Genomic DNA, 19,468 nt, shown 5'->3' with positions numbered 1-19,468 from the left:
AAAAGCAGTGACAATGAGTATGGCTCCTAGTGCCAGGGCAGCAGCCCACCAGTGACCTTGAAAAGCTTGTTCGCCCGCACCAGGCTGCCGCCGACCTTCAGGCAGTGGTTCTCTGCTCGGCCAGGAGCACTCCCTGCGTGTCCTCTGACTCTGTCACACCTCCCGCACTTTTCTTACATATCACTAAAACATTTCTGCAGCCTCCCACTCAACCCTGGGTGCTGATGCAGGGGTCTTTGTCTGCCCCTCCAGGTGCTGGGCCTGTCCCAGGGCAGTGTCAGTGACATGCTGTCTCGGCCGAAGCCATGGAGCAAGCTGACACAGAAAGGCCGCGAACCCTTCATCCGGATGCAGCTCTGGCTGAATGGCGAGCTGGGCCAGGGCGTCCTGCCGGTCCAAGGGCAGCAGCAGGGTCCAGGTGAGGGCAGCCCCAGGCTGCTGCAGGGACAGAGGAGGGGCATCTGCAGGGAGGTGGGCGGCCACACAGCACTGGACGCAGAGAACCGTCCCTCCTTCTCCACCACTTGTTGCCATGGGGCTACCTTTAGTTTTTAGGAGTGAGAAGATTATGCCTAGCTAATTTTATAAGCAACAGAAAATGAGTTACCAATTAAGAAAACACTGTTTATACATAAATATAGGTTAAAGTCAAGTAGCTAAATCAGGGAATCAGGAAAGAAAATCAGCCAAGGCACAGAGGTGAGACATGCCAGCTTCCACCCATTCCCCAGCCAGGGTCCTACCTCCTACCAGCAGCACTTTGCCTGCCCATGTGGGCCCCGTGTTCTGGCCCCTCCCCATTACAAGGGGGGAATCCTCCCTTAGGCCTTTGGGACCTTACACTATCCCCCCTCACTACACTCAGTGCATTAGGAAGCTTTAAACTCTTGGGGGCTTTTTTTCTGATTTAATTGTACTTCTTTTTCTTATTTAGTCCTCCATTCGGTGACGTCACTACAGGACCCCCTGCAGCAGGGCTGTGTGAGCTCAGGTAACTAGCCGGTTCCTGTTGTTTTTTAATGAAATGCCCCGTATGTTTCCCTGTCCTCTGGGGTACAGTGGAGAGAGTCAAAGGATCCCTCATTCTGGACCAGGGAGCTGAAAACATGCTGTCCTGTTGGCAAACTGCTTTCCTTGTGGTTGTAGTTTCTGATGGGGAGAGAGGTGGACAGCTGAGTGCAGAGTTCCTCCAGTGTTGTCTTGCTCCTCACTACGTTCGTGCATCAGTCTGTCAGCCTCTAGATGTGAAGCCCTGTATTCGGGTCTGAGGGCTATGGTTCGAGTCAGGGGTGGATTCTGTGCTGGGGCTTCCATTAGTAGGAGGGCACAAGGCATGGTCAGGAAGGGGCAGCCGAGTTCCTCTGGAAGATCCTGGGCCACCTTCAAGGAAGAGGGAAATGGAGGCAGGTGGAGCCATACATAGCTCAGTAACTGAATGGATAGAGAGTCAGGGATACTCAGAGTGGGGCTGAGCCTGGGGGTCCAGCCTAGGAGCAGCTGATGGAGGCCGTGGCACGCGGGCAGAGACAGCACCTGGGAACTGCAAGGCCCTTGGGTGGCACTGGCGCTGTAGGGCCCCCAACTGCAGCACTTGGGTGCAGCCAGCCGGGCTGGCTCACGTGCCCACGCTCCTAGACCCCCTTCCGTGTCCTGCCGCCCCCCCCCCCCCCGCCGTGGGCAGAGCTTTTCTCACCCAGCTTTCAGGAACAGCCAGCATCACAAGCTGTTCTCTTTTTTCTCTCTTTATTTTTCTAAACATCTTGATTAGTCTCCATATCCCATTGATTCATCGAAAACACAAACAAAGCTAAGTGAGGAGCGCGAAGCCTGCCAGCCTGCTGGAAGTTTTACGAGGGAAAACATGTGTAGTGAGGGAACAGCTGGGCGGCGGCCGCTACTGCTGCAAGATGCCAAACCCACGCACAGATGCAGCCAGAGCGCGTCTGTGGTTGGGCTTTTTTGGTTTCAGGTGTCCCATTCTGATTCAGACCAGAATGGAGTTTGGAAGGCTGTGTGTTGCCCGAGCTGTAGGTTTCTTGGCTGCACATCTAAATGCAGCGGTTGGCCATCTGAGGAAGGCCCAGGTGGACTCCCTTCTCCCTTCTGGCCTGGTTGATTTGATTAGCAAGTGCTGGAGAACTCGGGCAGTACTGGCCCACGTTCAAAAGTCAGTTGGGAGCATACTGGATGCCATTGTTTGGGCTCGAGTTTTGCGGGCATTTGCATGGAAAATCTGCCTGGCCTCTCGCTCTCACGGAACACTCGCCTCCTCCTCAACTCTCAGAGACCATTTGCTGCCCCATCAGACTCAGAGCCGCACCTGGCAGAATGTGACTAATGTTTCTTAAATCCAAACACCCTTGTTCCCAAATAAAACAGGAAGTCCCCTGCAGTTCCAGGTCAGTTAACAATCAATGCCAAAACCTTCTCTGCGTCTGGATAGACTGTGAAAGAACGGTGCTTTGCTTTTTATTGTGTGGCGGCTGGTCGCTGCTGCCGCACGGGAACACACACACAATGGTCAAGTTTCCGACCTTAGGAAAGCACGCAGGCTCCTGGGAGGGATGCAAGCGACGTTTGTAGGGTATCAAATTACTTTATAAAATGAAGCGATGTAACACTCCTGGGGAGTCTGCAGGTTGGAGAAGGGAAGAAGGCGGAGGCGGTGGGCCTCTGGGTAACAGTAAGTGCTGTAGACCCTCCCCGAGGTTTCTGTGAAGACTGGCAGGCAGGCCTCTCCCACGTCTTCTCCGCCAGACCCGGATGGAGTGCCGACCACTTACCTGGCCCAGCCCCTCTGGTGGTCGGCAGTAGGGAAGTCATCAGTCAAAGCAGTAACTGTGGGGACTGAAGAAATATGAAAATATGTCTATATCCTATGAAAATACAGATTTTTTAGTGTCATCGTGGTAGCTAAGGCAAACTTTCTCTGGATTAAGAAAGTCTAGAAAATGCTTCAAAATGGAAAGAGAGATTATCGTATGATGGCAAGACTGTGGCTGGTCATTTTCCTTGTTTGAAATATCTCTGCTGTCGGTGTTCTTTTTTCAGAAGTGTTTCTAAAAATTAAAGTAGCTGTGCTTTTCAGCAGGTGGAATTTAGATTCAAAAATAGAATTTTAATGATGATAAATCATTGGGATGAATGACTATAAGAGACTCCAGAACCTTCCTTGACAACTTAAAAAGCAGTGTCTCTGAGGAAGCGTCAGCATTGCTCCCCCAAAAGCAGGGGAGTAAAGCCTCTGTTCCTAGGATTTCCCAGGATTCCGAGTCCCTGCTCTCACCATGGCTACCTCGGAATCCTTCCAAGAAGCCCCCAGCCCCAGGAGGGTGTTGTGTCCTTGGTGGTGGCTCCACGAGACCTCTACCCCGAGGCAGCTTGGCTTCAGGAAGGTAATTCCAATGCTGGGTTGGTCTGTTCCTGAATATTGGTGAGAAACACTCAGTGTCTGAGAATCCAGGCCGTCAGATTGGCCTGGAGGTCAGTTCAGACTCCCAGGTACAGAAGGACTTTGGAAGACTTGCCTTCTGTCCATAGCCCTTCAGTGAGAGCTATAGATTTGTTGCTAAGATGGTGTGGACCTAATGGGTTCTGTGCTTGGTTACCATGGTGATAAGGTGCCCCAGGAGCAGAATGGCCTCACTCATCTAAACGGCAAACTGCTGACACAAGAATCTATTTTCCTCACTGAAGAATCTCTGTCTGGCTCTTTCTGCCCAACTCCGTTGCCCTCGGCGTCTCCATTCTCCTTAATGATTTGTATGTCAAACTTGCTGATCAGTTTTACGATAAGGAGAGAGAAATGAACTGAAGTTTCGCTTGCATCATTTTTTTCCTCTTGGTGGATATAACCATTTCTGAATGCCCCTCTAATGATCTGAGCATTGGGGTGATGGCCTTGGACATTAAGGAAAGTTAGTGCCATTGTCAGCTAGTGACCTGTGCTTTTTCTTGGAAGCTGTTGTGGCCTTGGAGAGTAAGGACCACAAAGGGTTCTGTGCCAATCGTATGAGTAACTTTTTTCTTAAAGTTTTTAAAGGACAGAACTTCAGATCAGCTAGCTCTTCATATATATCCTGGTAGTCCAGTTTTCTACAAACATTTTTACTCTGGCTTCTTTCACATTCCCAGTGTTCAGTGTTGTGGGGGCGGTCAGCGGTTACATACTAATAACCACTGTATATCAAGGGTCTCTTTGATCTCATACGGCAAACCTACATGAAGGCAGAGTTGCAGCTCCCCTTTGGGGATTGGTTCTCTAAGTCCCCCTTCTGTTTGCCTTCCATCCCAGGTATCATCCATCGCTTCCTAGCACTGCTTAGCAATAGCAATGCCCGGGGGAAGCGCGGTGAGCACTTATACAGGAGAGGGAGGGGTCCAGCAAGGCTTGTGTTCTGGGAGCACAGCCTGGAGTTATTGTTTACAGGTTAGTGGTGTTTTTAAAGGGAAGAAAACCTTGAGCTATAATGGAGGGATGGGTGAGTGTGTTTTGTGGGTAGGTACATAGGTAAGTAGATATGATCTAGTAAACCACTGGATTTTTTTCCTTTTTATTCCTTAAAGCTCATTTCATATTCACAGTTCCTTGGTGTGATTAATCTTTTTGCCTCTAGGGAAGGAAAAAGACAAGAGGCAACTCCAAAGGGGGGTTGGGGGGAGGAACAGAGTTGCCGTGCTGCCGCCTCCGTCATCACAGACAGAAATCTGATAGAGGAGCTGCCCGGTGCACTCAGCTCTGTCACTGTTTCACGCGGGAGCATTCCATTACCGCAGCTAACAAGTGTCCACCCAGCTTCCGGTGCATTATTGCAAGTTGTACACGCAAAAGGATGGCCCCTTCCCCTCAGAGTTGTCATCAGATGTCCGGCTTTTCCCCAGTTTGTCAGTCAGGAACTGCAGCTTCCAAGTCTTCTCCGCCCTTGGAGAATTCTCTGTTGTTATTTTCAATCTGTAGAGTGTCAGCTGCCTCCGGAGAAGACGGCTGCTGCCGTCCGTCTCTAACGTGGGTGGTCCTACATGTGCCCCTTCCTGACGTGCGACCACAGGCCGAGCAGGCCACACAGCAGGAGCTGCAGTGGCCACAGTCCCTCCCTACGAGGGACCGGCCAGTGCTCCTTTCGCAGTGCACCGTGGCGCTCGCTCTGCGCCACCGACATGAGATGTGCCCAGGGTTTCGGCGCTCTGAACTCTGTGTTAGGGCTTAGTTCCTAGACTTCAAGGACTAAATCAGGGTGGGGCATTTGGATGCCCTACTAGGAAACAGAGGGACCAGTGTACCCCTGGAAAATTTCATGGCACTTTCTAAAGCAAGCAAAACCCTATTCAATGCCTTAGACTAGCTTTCATCAGAATAAATCAGTGAAAGTAACCATTGGTTCTCTCTGAAAATAATTATTCCAACTCTTGTTTATTTCAAATAGTAGAAGACACTCGGGTATAACTGCACATAGCCGTAGACAATAGGACAGAAACAGGCAAGAATCCCGGGAAGTGCATGTGAACTAGAAAGTGCCCCTCCCTGAGCACACGGCCACTGCTCGCTGTTTGGACAGGGGTTCAGCCTTCTGCACCCACTGGATCCAGTGGCCAGGAGAACGAAGTCCCCTCGTCACTTCTTTCTTTCTTAGTTGTAACCCGCATTAGGGCTTTTCTCATCACGAGTGCCATAAGGGGATTTTCTACTCTGAGGTCAGAAAGGACGGGTTTCTGGATTCAGGTACAACCTACCGTCCCACTGTCTGTTATCTGCTGTGCATCGCCGCTGCTCTGCAGGTAGGCTCCTGGCGCTGAGGGTGCCCCAGGGAGAGGGCAGAGGAGCCAGGAAGGGGGCTGTTCTAGAAGGAGAGCTCTGCAGATACAAAGTTCGCCAACGGGGAACTGTTGAAAAAGGTAAAAACATTAGAAACCCTGAATTCAGAGGCCTTTTGTATTTCCTTTTAAAGTGACAGTAGGAAAGTGGATTGTGGATGAAGTTTGTCTTTTCTTTATGTGCAATAATACTGTTGCTATGGCCCCTTAGTCTTGTATATTAAGAAAAGTAGACGCAGTGGACAGAAGGGAGGATCCTTATCTCTGAGGGCAACCTCTGTAACCTGCCCAAGGGGGCATTGGCTCCCCGCAAAGCACTCCTTCCTCCAGTGGGGGATCTTTCTTGAGAGGAGATGAGCCTTGGCCAGTGATTGGTGGCACAACCCATTGGGGTTCTCACCGGTCCCATTGTGAAGAGAAGACAGGACAGAAGCTAGAAGCTGAAGAGGGTGTTTAGAGTCCTGAGGCGCAACCCCTTGCCTAAAAACTGAGCAGGTAGACCGCCAGGAGCCAGGCTGTGGCCAGGGAAAGGGCTCCCCCTGCTTGATCATGGAGAGGCAGACACAGGTCTTGAGGCTCAACAGGCGGCAGCGTGGCCTCCGGTGTTCACAGTGTGGACACCACCCAGCACACTGGGCCACGCCAGCAACTGCCGGATATGCCCCAGGCCACCCTGGGGCACATTAGAGTTAAGGAGAAATTGTCTAGGACTGCAGGGTGGGGCTCGTGAGGCTCAGAAAACCTTAGTAGAGAAGCAAAGATGTCACTGGGGGAAGACATGTATTAGTCAGTGGGCTGTGATGGCCCAAAGGGCAGGTTCTTCAGCCCCATGTAGAGAAAGGCCTTGTTCAAGTGGAAAGATGGATAAGGAGGCTGAGTTGGGAGGAAGGACTCTTGGCTCAGACAGGAATTAGGGCACATCCCCCCAAGGGTCTCGGAGAGTCCTTTTCTCCTCCGCTGCTGTGTAGGGTCTTACTCTGCCGCCAGTGAGGCGTCTCCCTGGTGCCTGCCAAGGTGGCCCAGGAAACCGTGCTCTGTGTATTTATTTTTAACGCTTCAAGAGCGATGAGGGGTAGCCTGTGCAGCCCAGCAGCCCCAAGAGCAGCCTCAGAGGAGGGCGAGGCAGTGCATGAGCAGCCTCCACCAAGCCTGCAAGCTGCAGGAGTGGAAGATGCACTTCTCAGGAGTTCCTTTGAAAGGCGATTGGTCAGGATGACCTCCCGGTATTCCCTGTGTACGGAAGCTGCTTTGTCAGCTCTCCCAGCCATCCCCGGCATTTGTGGGATTCACGTGGGGGACTGGTCATGTGATCCTGAAGCAGCCGCCCTGCAACATCAACACAGGAGGGCTGAGGGAGAATGGAGGCCTTTCTTGCCTACAAAGCCCGGGTGGGACGAGCGAGCCCACCCCCCACCCAGCCTGTCCTCCCCTAGAGCACATAGCACCTGCAGACCCTGTACAGGCATCCCCAGGCAGCCAGCCACCGAGAGGGAGCGCTGCTCAGTGTTTTGTCTCAAAGCAGCGGGTCATCGCAGTCCCTGTGAAAGGCCACTCTGGCATGAATCAGCCCCCAAAGATGTCTGTTGCAAGAGTAAGATTTGTTACTGTGCCTCTCAAAAAAAAGGATAGAGTTAGAATAAGAAATTTATTTGACTGATTTTTTTCTATTATTTGTGGGTTTTTTCTGAATAGGGGAGGAGCACCATGGTTATAAAATGCAAGATTTAAAAGGGCGTATATCTTTTCAAAAACTAAGTCGCTCCCCTCACTCATCCCCCAGCCACCCTCCCCAGAAGTGACCCTGCTCCCCGTCTCCCACAGAACCCATGCATCTAGGTGTTGGTCCCACATGGAAGGCGCATGCAGGACCCAGGCTCTGGGCTTGCTTTTCTCACCCAGCAGTGTGCGGTGGACACTTTACAAGGCCAGTGCATAAGGAAGTTCTTCTTCTCACAGCTGTAGGGGATTCCTGGATCTGAACACACCATATTTTATTTAACCAGTTACTAGTGAGGGAGATTTAGATGGATTTTCACAGCAAAGCATAAACTGTCTGGCGGTAGCCAGTGCACGTGAGCAGCCTTGGGTGGAGATACCCACTGCGAACACTACTAGGTGGCGGCCAGCACCCAGGGCCACTGAAGGACCTACACGCAGCTCCCTAATTCTTGGCCTCTCCGAAGTGCCATCCCTCTTTGGACGTCGTGTCTCCATCTACAGTTCCTTAAAGCCAGCCCGAAACCTTGAGCTTTAAGAGTAAGACGGCAGGTCATCACTCAGGCCATTGGGGCCAGCTGGTGCGGAACCAGGCCTCCTGGTCTGGATGTAGGAGGGACTCTCGCCTTGGGTGAGCGTGAGCGGCAGCACCATCCCGATCAAGTTCTCTCAGCGGCTCTGCCTGGACTTTCGGTGCTGGCACGCCCTACCTCCCCTTTTGGGGGAGGCCCCAGCAGCCCTAGCCACAGGCCTCTAGACACATCTCCTTCCTCTCCCTTTTAGACTCTTAGGAGAACTGAATTTACAGTACATTGCGCATTTAGTACAAGAGGCAAAAATAGGTCATAGGAGCAAATGAGGACTTCAGCTTTCAGTGGTTTGGTTCTAGGGGAGGGATGAAGAAGCTTAAATGCCTAAAAACCCAAAGGTAATCTTTCGAAGGTGTTGGAGTGCAGTGAGGAGACTGGCAGAGTTACATCATTTGTGTGCCCTGCACTGTGCTAATTAATATCTTCATCCTCGGTCAGTAAGTGGGCGTGATGTGCCCCATCTGACAGATTGAGAAAACCAAAGCTCAGGGTGAGAGGCAGTTTGCCCCCAGTCAGGAAGGAGGTGGGAGAGTCACACATGATCCTGAGACCGGCAGCCTCCCGGCCATTGAGCTGTCACAGGCACGCAGGTCCAGGCAGGTCATCATTCAGCCCTGAGGACTTGATTCCCCCACGATGGGTAAAGGGGTGGTCCTTGGAACGACACTGAGAAAGTCATGGCCATGTTGCAAAACAGGGAACAAAATTGGGTTTAAATTATAAATGGACAGATCAAAAATCAAATCCAAGACAAAACCAACAATGAACAGAAAATCAGACACCTCAGTTGCCCTGGGATCCAGCCTGGTGTTTGTTCTGTGGAGCAGGGCAGGAGAACAGGAGAGACCTGGCAACAAACTGGTGGCAGAGTCAGACTATCAAGTTCTGCCACAGAAAGTGTTTCGTTCGCGCAGCCTGTGATGCAGGCCCATGCTGCTTTGCAGCTCCTTCCCGTCTAAATTCCAGGAAAACGCACAGGGGCCTGAGGTCCTTTCTCTGCTAAAGGATCGTGCCCGTTTGCTGTCATGTCTTCTCCCTGCCTGTGGCCCTAAGCCGGCCCAGGACCCCAGCCTCAACCCTGTGTGGGCTGGACCGTGGGCCTCACTTGGGCTGCCCGTGATGGGTGAGGAAGGGGACCTGGATAGACCAGAGCACCCGGGAGGCCCCTCACCAGCTTCATCTTGATTTTGTTGCGTTCTTCCCTTTGGAACTGGGTCCCTAAATATAGCCAGAGTCTGAATTGGCAGATGTTGCGTCTGTCCTTTACAAGAGGGCCAAAATTAGTCTGTCATTTGGCTCCTAAATAAAGCAACCAAACTGCCTTTGTACCAACTTCTGGCGAGAAGAGACTGAAGTCATAGCATTTCATTTGATACTTTCTCAGAAGCCGGAGCAGCCCCTCTGAAACCAGACGGCTGAGGAGAGAAGACACTCGGAGTCCAGAGGGACACCTGCCCCCAAGCCAGACCCTCTCCTCTCTGAGTTACCCTCAGTTTTGTCCCACGCAGTTTAAATACCTCACAAAATTGGGAGGAGACAGTGCTCAGCCAGCAGCAGGGGCTCCTCTGATTTGGGGAGGAAGAGAAGGAACAGCCTGTCCAGAGAGCTGGGGGCTGGGTCAGCAGAGGGGCTCCCCGGGGGCAGCAGAAAGATGTTATAATCAATTACCACATCATAACACTGATGTATGATAATTACTGAGTGTTTCTCCTGAGATAGTGCAGCATTTGGCTGGGATGCAGTTCTTTCATGGTCCACTGCCTGATTAATATGCAAATAATAGGCTGATTGCATGATGAATGCAGAAAATGAGTTCACTGATAACGGGAGCACTGAAGCGGGAAGATGATAAATTACTTTTACTGACTGTCCTACATTAAGTACCCTTTCTCAACAATTTCATCACAAATTAAGTAAAGCGGTATGGAGAGATTGGGAGGATGTGTAAAATAATGTACCTTAATAGCTTTTGTAACACCATTGCAGAGCACAGAACGTCACTTGGTTCTAATCCTCACAGCCCTGGCCCCTGGGGGGCCAGACCAGTTCACTCACCTGCCTGATGTTGGGAAGCCGGTAGGCAGCCTTCACAGCAGCGTGTTCAGTGTCCGTAGTAAGCCATGGATTCTCCAAGGAACATGCCATCACAGCCCCAGACGTCACCACCCGCACGCCAGGCTGCCTGGCAGTATTGGGCGAGGGGACAGGCTGCTCTTGGGGCGGACGCTGGGGCCTCAGTACAGATTGACACTTCAGAGCCCGCTGCCCACTCTGTATCTGAGCCGCAAGCCTAGAAGGCTCAGAAGGCTCGGAAAGAATACCTCTTCTTAGCCCCTCCAGCTCTTGGAAATCTGGGAAAATTAATTCTGCTACTAGGTGTGAGCTGCCTGCCAGAGTGTAACTATTGGTGAAGGATGGGCAGGTTTGCCCAAAGCCAGAAAGGACCCCTGAAGAGCAGAGGACGGTGCACGTGGGCTGTACGTGCACACACACGCACACAGCGATTAATCTTTGATCACTGCAAAGCAGTTAACTACAGGGCTTGTTTTCTCCCATCTCAGTAATATGTATGTTTAGACTGTTTGTGTGACGTACGTTTTCTCTTAACGCACAGGGGCACATTGATAAGTGTTAACACACACCACTGGCTTGGTAATGAGGTTACTGAAGGTGATTTGAAAGTGTTATTTCTAAGTCACTATGGATCTGTATAGAAAAGCTGGGGACAGCGTGAGCACTGTGCCCCTGAAGCAGGACCAACTCTGTCACCCTGTGTCACTTCCGCAACTTTGCCAGACTGAGTTCACTGCAAAATTTGAATTGTAATTTACTGTGTTTTTCAGACCATAAGACCCACCTGGGTTTTAGAGCAGGAAAATAGGGGGAAATTTTTTGAAGCAAAAAATGTGGTAAGATATTTAATAACATAAATAACATAATATTTCACCAATGTAAATGTAAACAGAACTCAACAGCAGCATTAACATCCATTATTCCTCCCAAATGGGGGGGGGTCTTATAGTCTGAAAAATACCGGTAATTTGAAATATTCCCAGACTGTCCTTTTCACATGTATATTTTCTTAAGAGCCTATAAAAGATACACAGTGACGCCTGAGAGGGAGCAAATTTGCATTCCGAACCCCTTGCAGTGCCCCACCCCACAGGTGAGCTCTCACTTAGCTAAGGAAGGCCCCAGGGGGCCACAGGACCACATCGCCTCCTCAGCTTCCCCTCTGTGCAGGTCAGTGCAGATTTGCTAAGATCGTTTTCCCCAGTGTACTCTCGCAGTTTGGGAAGAAAATAGGGAAGTGAAAAGTAACCCCAAGAGTGAGGGAAGCATCGGGTGGCACAAAATGTTTATGATGGAAGGAGCCCCGTGTCTGTAGACCCCTGGGGGACCTCAGCACAGTCCAAGGCCAGCGCCCCTGTCGTACACAGTAGGCCAAGGTGAGCAGCCAAGGACAGGCAGGCGGTCCTGGGGCCTCCCTTGACGTGCTGGCCTCCCTCATCAGACCTCCCACCAGACCCCTGCATTCATTGCCCCTTCTGATGAAATACACCCAAAACCGAGCTCAGCCTCTCTGCCCAGAGCAGCTCTCCCACCGGTGTTCCTTGTCCCAGCAGAAGCTCCCCTGTCCTCCCGATGGCGTAAGCTGGAAGTCTGGCAGCCCACCACGACTCCTCTCTCCATCTTACACACCCCCTCCCAAATGCACCCCCAGTTTCTATTTCCTAAACGCCTGTCAGATTTTTCATTTTTCAATGTCCACAGCCCCTCCCCTGGCTCACGCCTCAGGCCATTCCTTTATCTCAGTAATACAGCCAAAACCTTGCGTCCAGACTGCAAGTCCAGCTGGGGCCCACCCCCACCTCAGCCCTTTCCTAGGGCTGAAGTCACACCTTTGTAGTGTGTGGCCAGCCCTACCTCTCTGCTTCCCCTCACCTCGGGCCTGGGCACTCCTCCGTGCACAAGCCAGCCTCACCCTTCAGTGACACAGTGCTGTGAGCACCCTCCACCCTTGCTGCATCCCTGGCCTCGCCCTCATCCCAGGGCCCTTGTGACAGTAACTTAATGATATCTGCCTGGTTCACCTCTGCGCCTTAACACCAGGCACTTAGAGGTTCGCCTTTCTGCATGAAAGACACAGGCCCTGTCTTCAAGGGGTTTAGGAGTCAAGTTTGGGGAGATAAGCTAGAAATGGCACGAGTTAAATAGAAACCCTGCTTTTACTAAACAGATTTTCCTTTGTTAATAAAGGTTTGTGCGTTGACTTCTGTGTCACCATAGGAGTTTTCCATGGGTGTTGCATGCTGCTGGGTTGGCTCTGGCCCCTGGTGGCCCTGTGAATGAGCGACGTGCGCAGCGTCCTGTGCCCAACAGCCCTGCTCAGCAGCCCGCAGCTTCTCCCATGGAGTCAGTTCATCTCCTGTTTGGTCTTTTCCTGCCACCTTCCATTTTTTCCCAGCAGTATTATCTTTTCCAAAGAATAGTTCCTTGGGCAGACATGCACCAGCACCTGCTGTGTGCCAGGGGCTTTCATCACATTTTACGAGAGCCTCACTTCAGTCATGGCAGGGGCTAGGCTGTGTGCAGGAAAGGGACCATTGTTCTTCCGTTTTGTCTTAGAAACTAAAGCTGACGGGTGGCATCTACCCTTCCAGGGACCGGAGAGGGTCCTGCCAGCCCCCGGCTCCCCACGCCCCTCTCAGGTTTTCCTTCCAGCCCCACCCCCAGCCTTTGTCAGGTTACTACTCTTTTCTGCTATTGGGGAAAAAAGAGTGATTGGTAGGTTTGCTAAAATTTTTGGTGATTTAAGGCAACACCCAGGCTCGCTGAGGACCAAGAGTATTGCCCGTCCCAGGCAGCAAGACGGGGTGGCACGAGCCTGGGTGTGGGCAGGGGTGTGTGGTGGGCCCTTCTCTGATGCTGGGGAGCCTCCCCCCAGTCTTCCGGAGCCGTTGGCAGTGGGGCCTGGGGCAGTGAGGCCCCTCCCTTCGCTCCCCAAGGGCATCAGGTGCAAGCCCTGGGGAGGAAGGCTGTTTTGTAATACGGCGACTGGGCACTTCTGATACACTTCACTGTGCTGTTAGATCACTTCTGTTTCTCTCGCCTCTGGGAAGTGTCCAGTGGTGTGGGGGAGACTTTCCTTGCAAGTCGTCCCCCCGTGTGCCACGGATGGAGAGTAATCATGACTGAGACATGATGTGATCTGCTTGGGGAGAAGTAAGCAGTGGCCAGTTTCTCCGAGGAGAAAAAGGCCTTGAGCCCCCTCCTCCAGGGCCTTTTATTGGGTTGTAATACACAGGAATACAGGGCGGCAAGGATCAAACAGTAGATAACATTTCAAAGAAATCTGAGGGCTTAGTCTGAGTCAGAGTCTGTCAGGAAGAGAGTTTTTAGGGTTTCCTGCTCAAACCCTTAACATATGAATGAAAGCACTCTTAGCAGAGCAGATTTCACAGGTTTATCAGGAAGTCTTTGTGGTGCCAGATTTTTCCCCAGGATACCCAGCAAGCAGGGAGCTGCACCTCTCCCCAACAGGTATTCAGGCTTAAGGGGATTAGAGCCAGGAAGTGCTTCTCCCAGAGTACATGGGGACTCAGGCTATCTTGGGGGGGGAGGGGCGGCAAGAGTCTATTGCTCTTTGTTGTACCTCCCCCCCCCCCAGTCCTTCCATGAAGGCCTCCCAGGTGATCGAGTCTGGCTTAGGTTGGCCCCCCCTGGCTGTGAGGGGTCTTACCTGTCATTGACTTATCACCAAGCTTTGGGGGCAGGGAGAGGAAACTGAGGCAGCGTTTGCTACCAGAGACAAGCTTTGTCTCCTGCAGCTCACATTCCAAAGGTGTCCCTCACCCTTAGCCACAAGGGGTCCAGATACAATTCCTGGAACCAGGCAGAGTGGTCTGCAACACAGTGGCATGGTAGAAGAGGCGTGGGAAGCTCCTGCGTGTGTGGCATCTATTAAAGTATTCAAGTATTTTGTTTCAAATTCCTACTAATCAGTCAAAATCCCACTCACACTCAAAAGTAAAAACTCCGTGTTTTTGCATTGGCAATGTCTAACAAAGACACCCAACTGTGGAGACAGGGTGTGGTCCCCAGGGGCGTCAAGAGTGTCTGCTGTTGGCCTCCGAGGTGCGTCCAGGCCCTGAGGAGCCCCTCAGCGCTGCCACCGCCACCCAGGAAAGGTTTCTTTCATTATTTCTAACAAGGCTGTTTGGCCAAAAACCCTCAGGTGACAGGTCTCCTTAGAGAGGAGCTTCAGGAGGTGCTGTCAGGTCTCCCCCAGTTCGGGCCAGGGGTAGAGTTTCCATCCCAGTCCATGTCCGAGCTCAGCTGGGAAGTGGTCCAGCCTGTTGTGGCTTTTGAAGCTGTCAGCACTGTCAGCCGGAAAGGCCCTCAAGCTGGGCAGGGTCCTTCCAGGCCACCAGGGCTTCTGTTGGACAGAGGACGCCAGCAACAGGCACTTCAGAACACTCTGCTCACCCTGGCACCGTCGTGCCGCCTGCAGCCGCCAAGGCTGCTGTCCAGTCCGGCTTCTATCTCTGTCTTCCTCCCTCTGCTCTTTTTCTCTTGTCCTTGATCTCCTCCCTCATTCGCATTTACATGCCGGCCAGGCCCTGCTGCTCCCGGCTCTGTTCTCTGACGCACTCCCGGGCCCAGTCTTCTGCCTTCTCTCTCCCATCTTTCCAGACTTGTCTGTCTTTACGGGCACTTGGAATTTCCTGGTTTGGCATGAGTTCGAAGCCTAAACTATGGACATAATGAAAAGTGGTGCATCAGACCAGCCGCCAGTTAAATAATGTTTGGGTTCTTGTCAGAATGTCACAGAGTACCCTGTCATTTTGTTTCAGCAACTTGTCCTTCTGAATGCACAGTTCGCCTTATGGCATGCCAGCAGTAAAAATGTCACTTACAATAATTACTTTTTGGTGAAAATGCTTGCTGACTTCCTACCTTCAAGCTGTTTTTTACACAGTGGGGAGATAATAAGAAATGACTTTATCCTGACTGCTCAAATGAACACTAAATGGAGTTTGGATTATTATTACTGCAGATAGAGGGCTGGGTATGGAAATTTAAACAGATCGGATAAACTGTAGAGATTTGCCTCTGAAAATTATGGTGGGTGTGCATTTTTAGTTGGCTTCTATTGAAAACTTAAGGCAGCTGTTGTTTGCCTGCTGTTTTTGGAATGTAATATTTTTCATAATCCTTTTATAGTTCCTGAATGGCGTGTGTGTTTCAGACGGCCTTGAGTCACTGGCCCTGCTTTCTGTATCTTACCAGGCGACTCTTACGCAAGGTTCGAAGCCTTACAAAAAAATGAATCCACACGGATCACTTTTTAAATGTAACACCTTACTGTTGCTGTCAAAATTGAATGGATGGGACGTTGACTGGGCCTTTTCATATGCAAACTACCTATTTTCCATTGTTCCGTCCTACACACTGTAGACTCTCTAAATGCATGGTTTGTGTCTGGTTTACCTTCACAGTCTAGCGGAGTGCATGACACAGAGTAGGTGCTTTAAAATGTTTGAGTGAGTGAATGACTGAGTGAGTGAGTGAAGAGAAAGCAGGCAGGCTGCCATGCACTGCAGTGCCTGGCAGGCGAAGGGCGGCTAGAGGCAGGAGGCTCTCCACGGCCGATCTGACGCAGATCCTCGTTGCGTCCGTTTGCCCCGAGTAAGTCACCTTGCTCTCTGAACCTCAGTGCCTCACCTGGAGTGCAGGGTTTGTATTTCCGCCTCAGCACTGTTATGGGAGTTGAGTGAAACTGTAAATACCCCTTGTACACTGCCACGTTCATGCATGGTACTAAACGCACTGCGTCCCTTCCCTCACCCTGGTCGTGGACTGGCTTTTTGTGGCTCGCCATCAGGTTTTTTCGACTCGTGCACGCTGGCAAGTGGAGTGCAAAGAAACCATGTCCGGTCGCACCACCACTAACAGCCACATGGATGTGGGGCATCACCCAGCTGTATGGGTGGGCTGCTAAATGGGGAACATCTGGCCAGCTCCTGGCTGTGTAGCTCTGGGCATGGTATCTTATGTCTCTCAAAAGAGGGAAGTGGCCCTGGACACTGTGGCTGAGTTGGTTGGAACGCCGTCCCATACACCAAGAGGCTGTGCTTTCTACCCCAGTCAGGGCACGTGCCTAGGTGGCAGGTGTGATCCCCAGGCAGAGTGTGATTGACAGGCAACTGATCTCTCTCTCTCTCTCTCTCTCTCTCTCTCTCTCTCTCTCTCTCTCTCTCTCCCTCCTTCCCTCCCTCTCTCTTCTTCTCTCTCTAAAGTCAGTAAACTTGTCCTTGGGTGAGGATTTTAAAAAATAAGAGGAAAATGGATATGTCTGCCTCACACAGTGAGGTCATCGTAAGGGTTGAATTAGTGCATTCCAATGAGCCTCGTCACAGTGTCTGGCACACATCGAGTGTGTAAGAGATGTTTGCTTAAGTAGGATCTGCTGTTACAAATGGTGGCAAAATAGGGTTTCTTAATATTGTCTTCCTTCTTACCCCAAGACTCCTGCGGCAGTGCAGCCTCTCCCAGAATGGCACCCCGTGCACCCAGTTGCCCGAGCCCCAGTGTAGAAAGCAAGCATCATCTCCCCCTGTGTCCCCACATTCACTCAGGCCCTAAGTCCTGTTGAAGCTGCCTCCTAAGTCTCTCTTGAGCCTGTATACTCTAAGCCACCCCACTCCTTGCTACCGGCATGTTCATTCCCTCTACTGAAATGACAGTGCTCATATTCACTTTCTCACCTTTTGATGTTAGGTCTGTTAAATTTGAAACACAAAATTCCTGAATAATATAATGAATGACAGGTACTAGTCATAATTCAATCCTATGTTTTTAAAAGAAAGAAAACATTAAAGATAGAGCCGAAGCCCCCGCCCCAAGTTCATCCCTCCTAGAAGTCAACATCCTGAATTTGCCCTTTATCATCCCTGCACTTGACTTTCACCCTTGCTGTGTGTCCAGGTAGACACCACAACATACCATACGGGCTGGTTCCAACCCGCACACAGAAGTCAGACTCTGTTTTGTCCCACGCCTTGCTCTGGGGGCTCGCCGTCCTGCTCTGGGTGCTGGTACCCGGGGCTCCTGTCCCGACGTTCGCGCTGCTGTCTCAGCACGTAGTGTGCCGTATGACGTGCCACAATGTAGAGGCCTAGTCGCCTGGTGATAGACACTCTTTCCAGTTTCTTGCTCTTTCAGACAAGGCCTCAACACCCCTTCTAGGGCCCGCTTTGTGTCACCGGAAGAAGAGCGTCGCCAGGGTGCAGGACCTTTCCCTGGCTCCCCAGCTCAGGAAGCCACTTCAAAGACCCTGCACAATCCAGCCCCTCGGGGCCTCTCTTTGCCTGGTATTCTTGGTGCAGTCAGTTTCATGCCTCGAGCCCACCAGATGTCTGGAACAATCTACCTCCCTTTCTTTGCTACTCCTACTCCTCCTGACTTACCTGGCTGATTCCTGTTCATGCGTGAAGTCCACCCGAAATGTCAACTACAAGGAGGTTTCTCTGATCCCTAGGCCACGTCAGCATCTCCCACCACCTGGCCGTGTGCTCCCTCATCTGTCCCCCATTGGGACATTCATGCCTTTAGGTAGTTCTGTTGGATGACCACCTACCTTCCCTACGGGTGACAGCTCCGACAGGGCGGGCCACCTCTGTCCATCCACTGCCACATGGCCCAAGGCCTGGCTCGGCAGGCTGAGGGAGTGAGTGAGAGAATGGATGGAGTGACGCGTCTTCACTTATCCTTCCCACCAGCACTTTTTCCCTAAGTTTATGTTGGAATTTAATTTACATGAATTTTGGCAGTCGAGACGTAGAGTAATCCCACCTTCCCCCAGAATTCCCTCATGTCCCTTTGCAGTCAACTCCCCTCACCCCAAGCAGTGACTGATCAGTTTCTGTCCTTACTGCTTTGCCTTTTCCAGAATGTCATCTGCGTGGTATCATACAAGATGTGGCCTTCAAGACTATCACCAGCCCCTCAGTCTTTTTTTTTTTTGCTTGTTTTTTTAATTGATTATGCCATTACATTTGTTCTATTCGCCCCCTCCATTCCCCTTCACCCTGCACACCCCTCCCCCACCATTCCCCCCCTTTAGTTCATGAACATGTGTCTCAAGTTCTTTAGATTCTGTATTTCCCCTACTATTCTTACCCTCCCCCCACCTATTTTCTACCTACTGTCTATGCTACTTATTTTCTGTACCTTCTCCCCCCTTCTCCTTCTCTCACTCCCCTATTGCTAATCCTCCACGTGATCTTCATTTCTATGGTTCACTCCTGATCTAGCTGTCCTCTTAATTTGCTTTTGTTTTAGGTGTGGTTGTTGATAACTGTGAGTTTGCTGTCCTTTCACTGTTCATCTTTTTTTTTATCTTCTTTTTCTTAGGTAAGTCCCTTTAATATTTCATATAATAAGGGCTTGGTGATGATGAACTCCTTGAATTTGATCTTATCTGAGAAGCACTTTATCTGCCCTTCCATTCTAAATGAAAGCTTTGCTGGACAGAGCAATCTTGGATGTAGGTCTTTGGATTTCATGACTTGGAATACTTCTTTCAAGCCCCTTCTTGCCTGTAAGGTCTCTTTTGAGAAATCCACTGACAGTCTGATGGGAACTCCTTTGTAGGTGACAGTCCCCTTATCTCTTGCTGCTTCTAGGATTCTCTCCTTCATTTGAATCTTGGCTAATGTAATGATGATGTGCCTTGGTGTGTTCCTTCTTGGGTCCAACTTCTTTGGGACTCTCTGAGCTTCCTGGATTTCCTGGAAGTCTATTTCCTTTGCCAGACTGGGGAAGTTGTCCTTTATTATTTGTTCAGATAAGTTTTCCACTCGTGACTATTCCTCTTCCCCTTCTGCTGCCCCTATAATGCGAATGTTGGAACATTTAAAGATGTCCTGGAGGTTCCTAAGCCTCTCCTCATTTTTTTGAATTCTTGTTTCTTCATTCTTTTCTGTTTGGTCATTTTTTCCTTCCTTCTGGTCTACTCCCTTGATTTGAGTCCCAGTTTCCTTTCCATTACTATTGGTTTCCTGTGCATTACCATTCATTTCAATTAGTTTAACCTTCATATGTTCCTCTAATTTGTGACTAAAACCAACCAGTTCTGTGAGCATCCTGATCACCAGTGTTTTGAACTGTGCATCTGAAAGTTTGGCTATTTCTTCATCGCTTAGATTTATCAGCTCTGGGGCTCTGAGTTGTTCTTGAGCCAAGTTTTTATCTGTTTGTGTCTGCTACGTATGAGGAGTGGAGCCTTAGTTGTTTACCAGGGCGGGGCCACCCAGGTTGCTGGTTTGTAACACTGTATATGGGGG

The 19,468-nt window shown here is 50.8% G+C and overlaps 1 protein-coding gene across 8 annotated transcripts in view; it reads left to right on the top strand.

Annotated features, from left to right (window-relative positions):
* The window catches only part of CUX1 (cut like homeobox 1), a 362,320-nt gene that overhangs the window by 297,279 nt on the left and 45,573 nt on the right, over positions 1-19,468 (top strand). For 6 of the 8 annotated variants that reach the window (XM_053655326.1, XM_037139190.2, XM_037139191.2 and 3 more), the window contains 2 exons: positions 253-418; positions 935-991. The exons of the other annotated variants lie outside the window; for them this stretch is intronic. In XM_053655326.1, coding sequence (XP_053511301.1) covers positions 253-418; positions 935-991 — 223 coding nt within the window. The remainder of the gene's footprint in view (positions 1-252; positions 419-934; positions 992-19,468) is intronic. 8 annotated transcript variants of the gene reach the window in all.

The sequence above is a fragment of the Artibeus jamaicensis genome, unplaced genomic scaffold, assembly GCF_021234435.1.
Source record: "Artibeus jamaicensis isolate MK-2021 breed Jamaican fruit bat unplaced genomic scaffold, CSHL_Jam_final contig_956, whole genome shotgun sequence".
NCBI lineage: Eukaryota > Metazoa > Chordata > Mammalia > Chiroptera > Phyllostomidae > Artibeus > Artibeus jamaicensis.
Note: the sequence above shows the minus strand (reverse complement) of the source record. Positions and strands in the feature narration are given on the sequence as shown.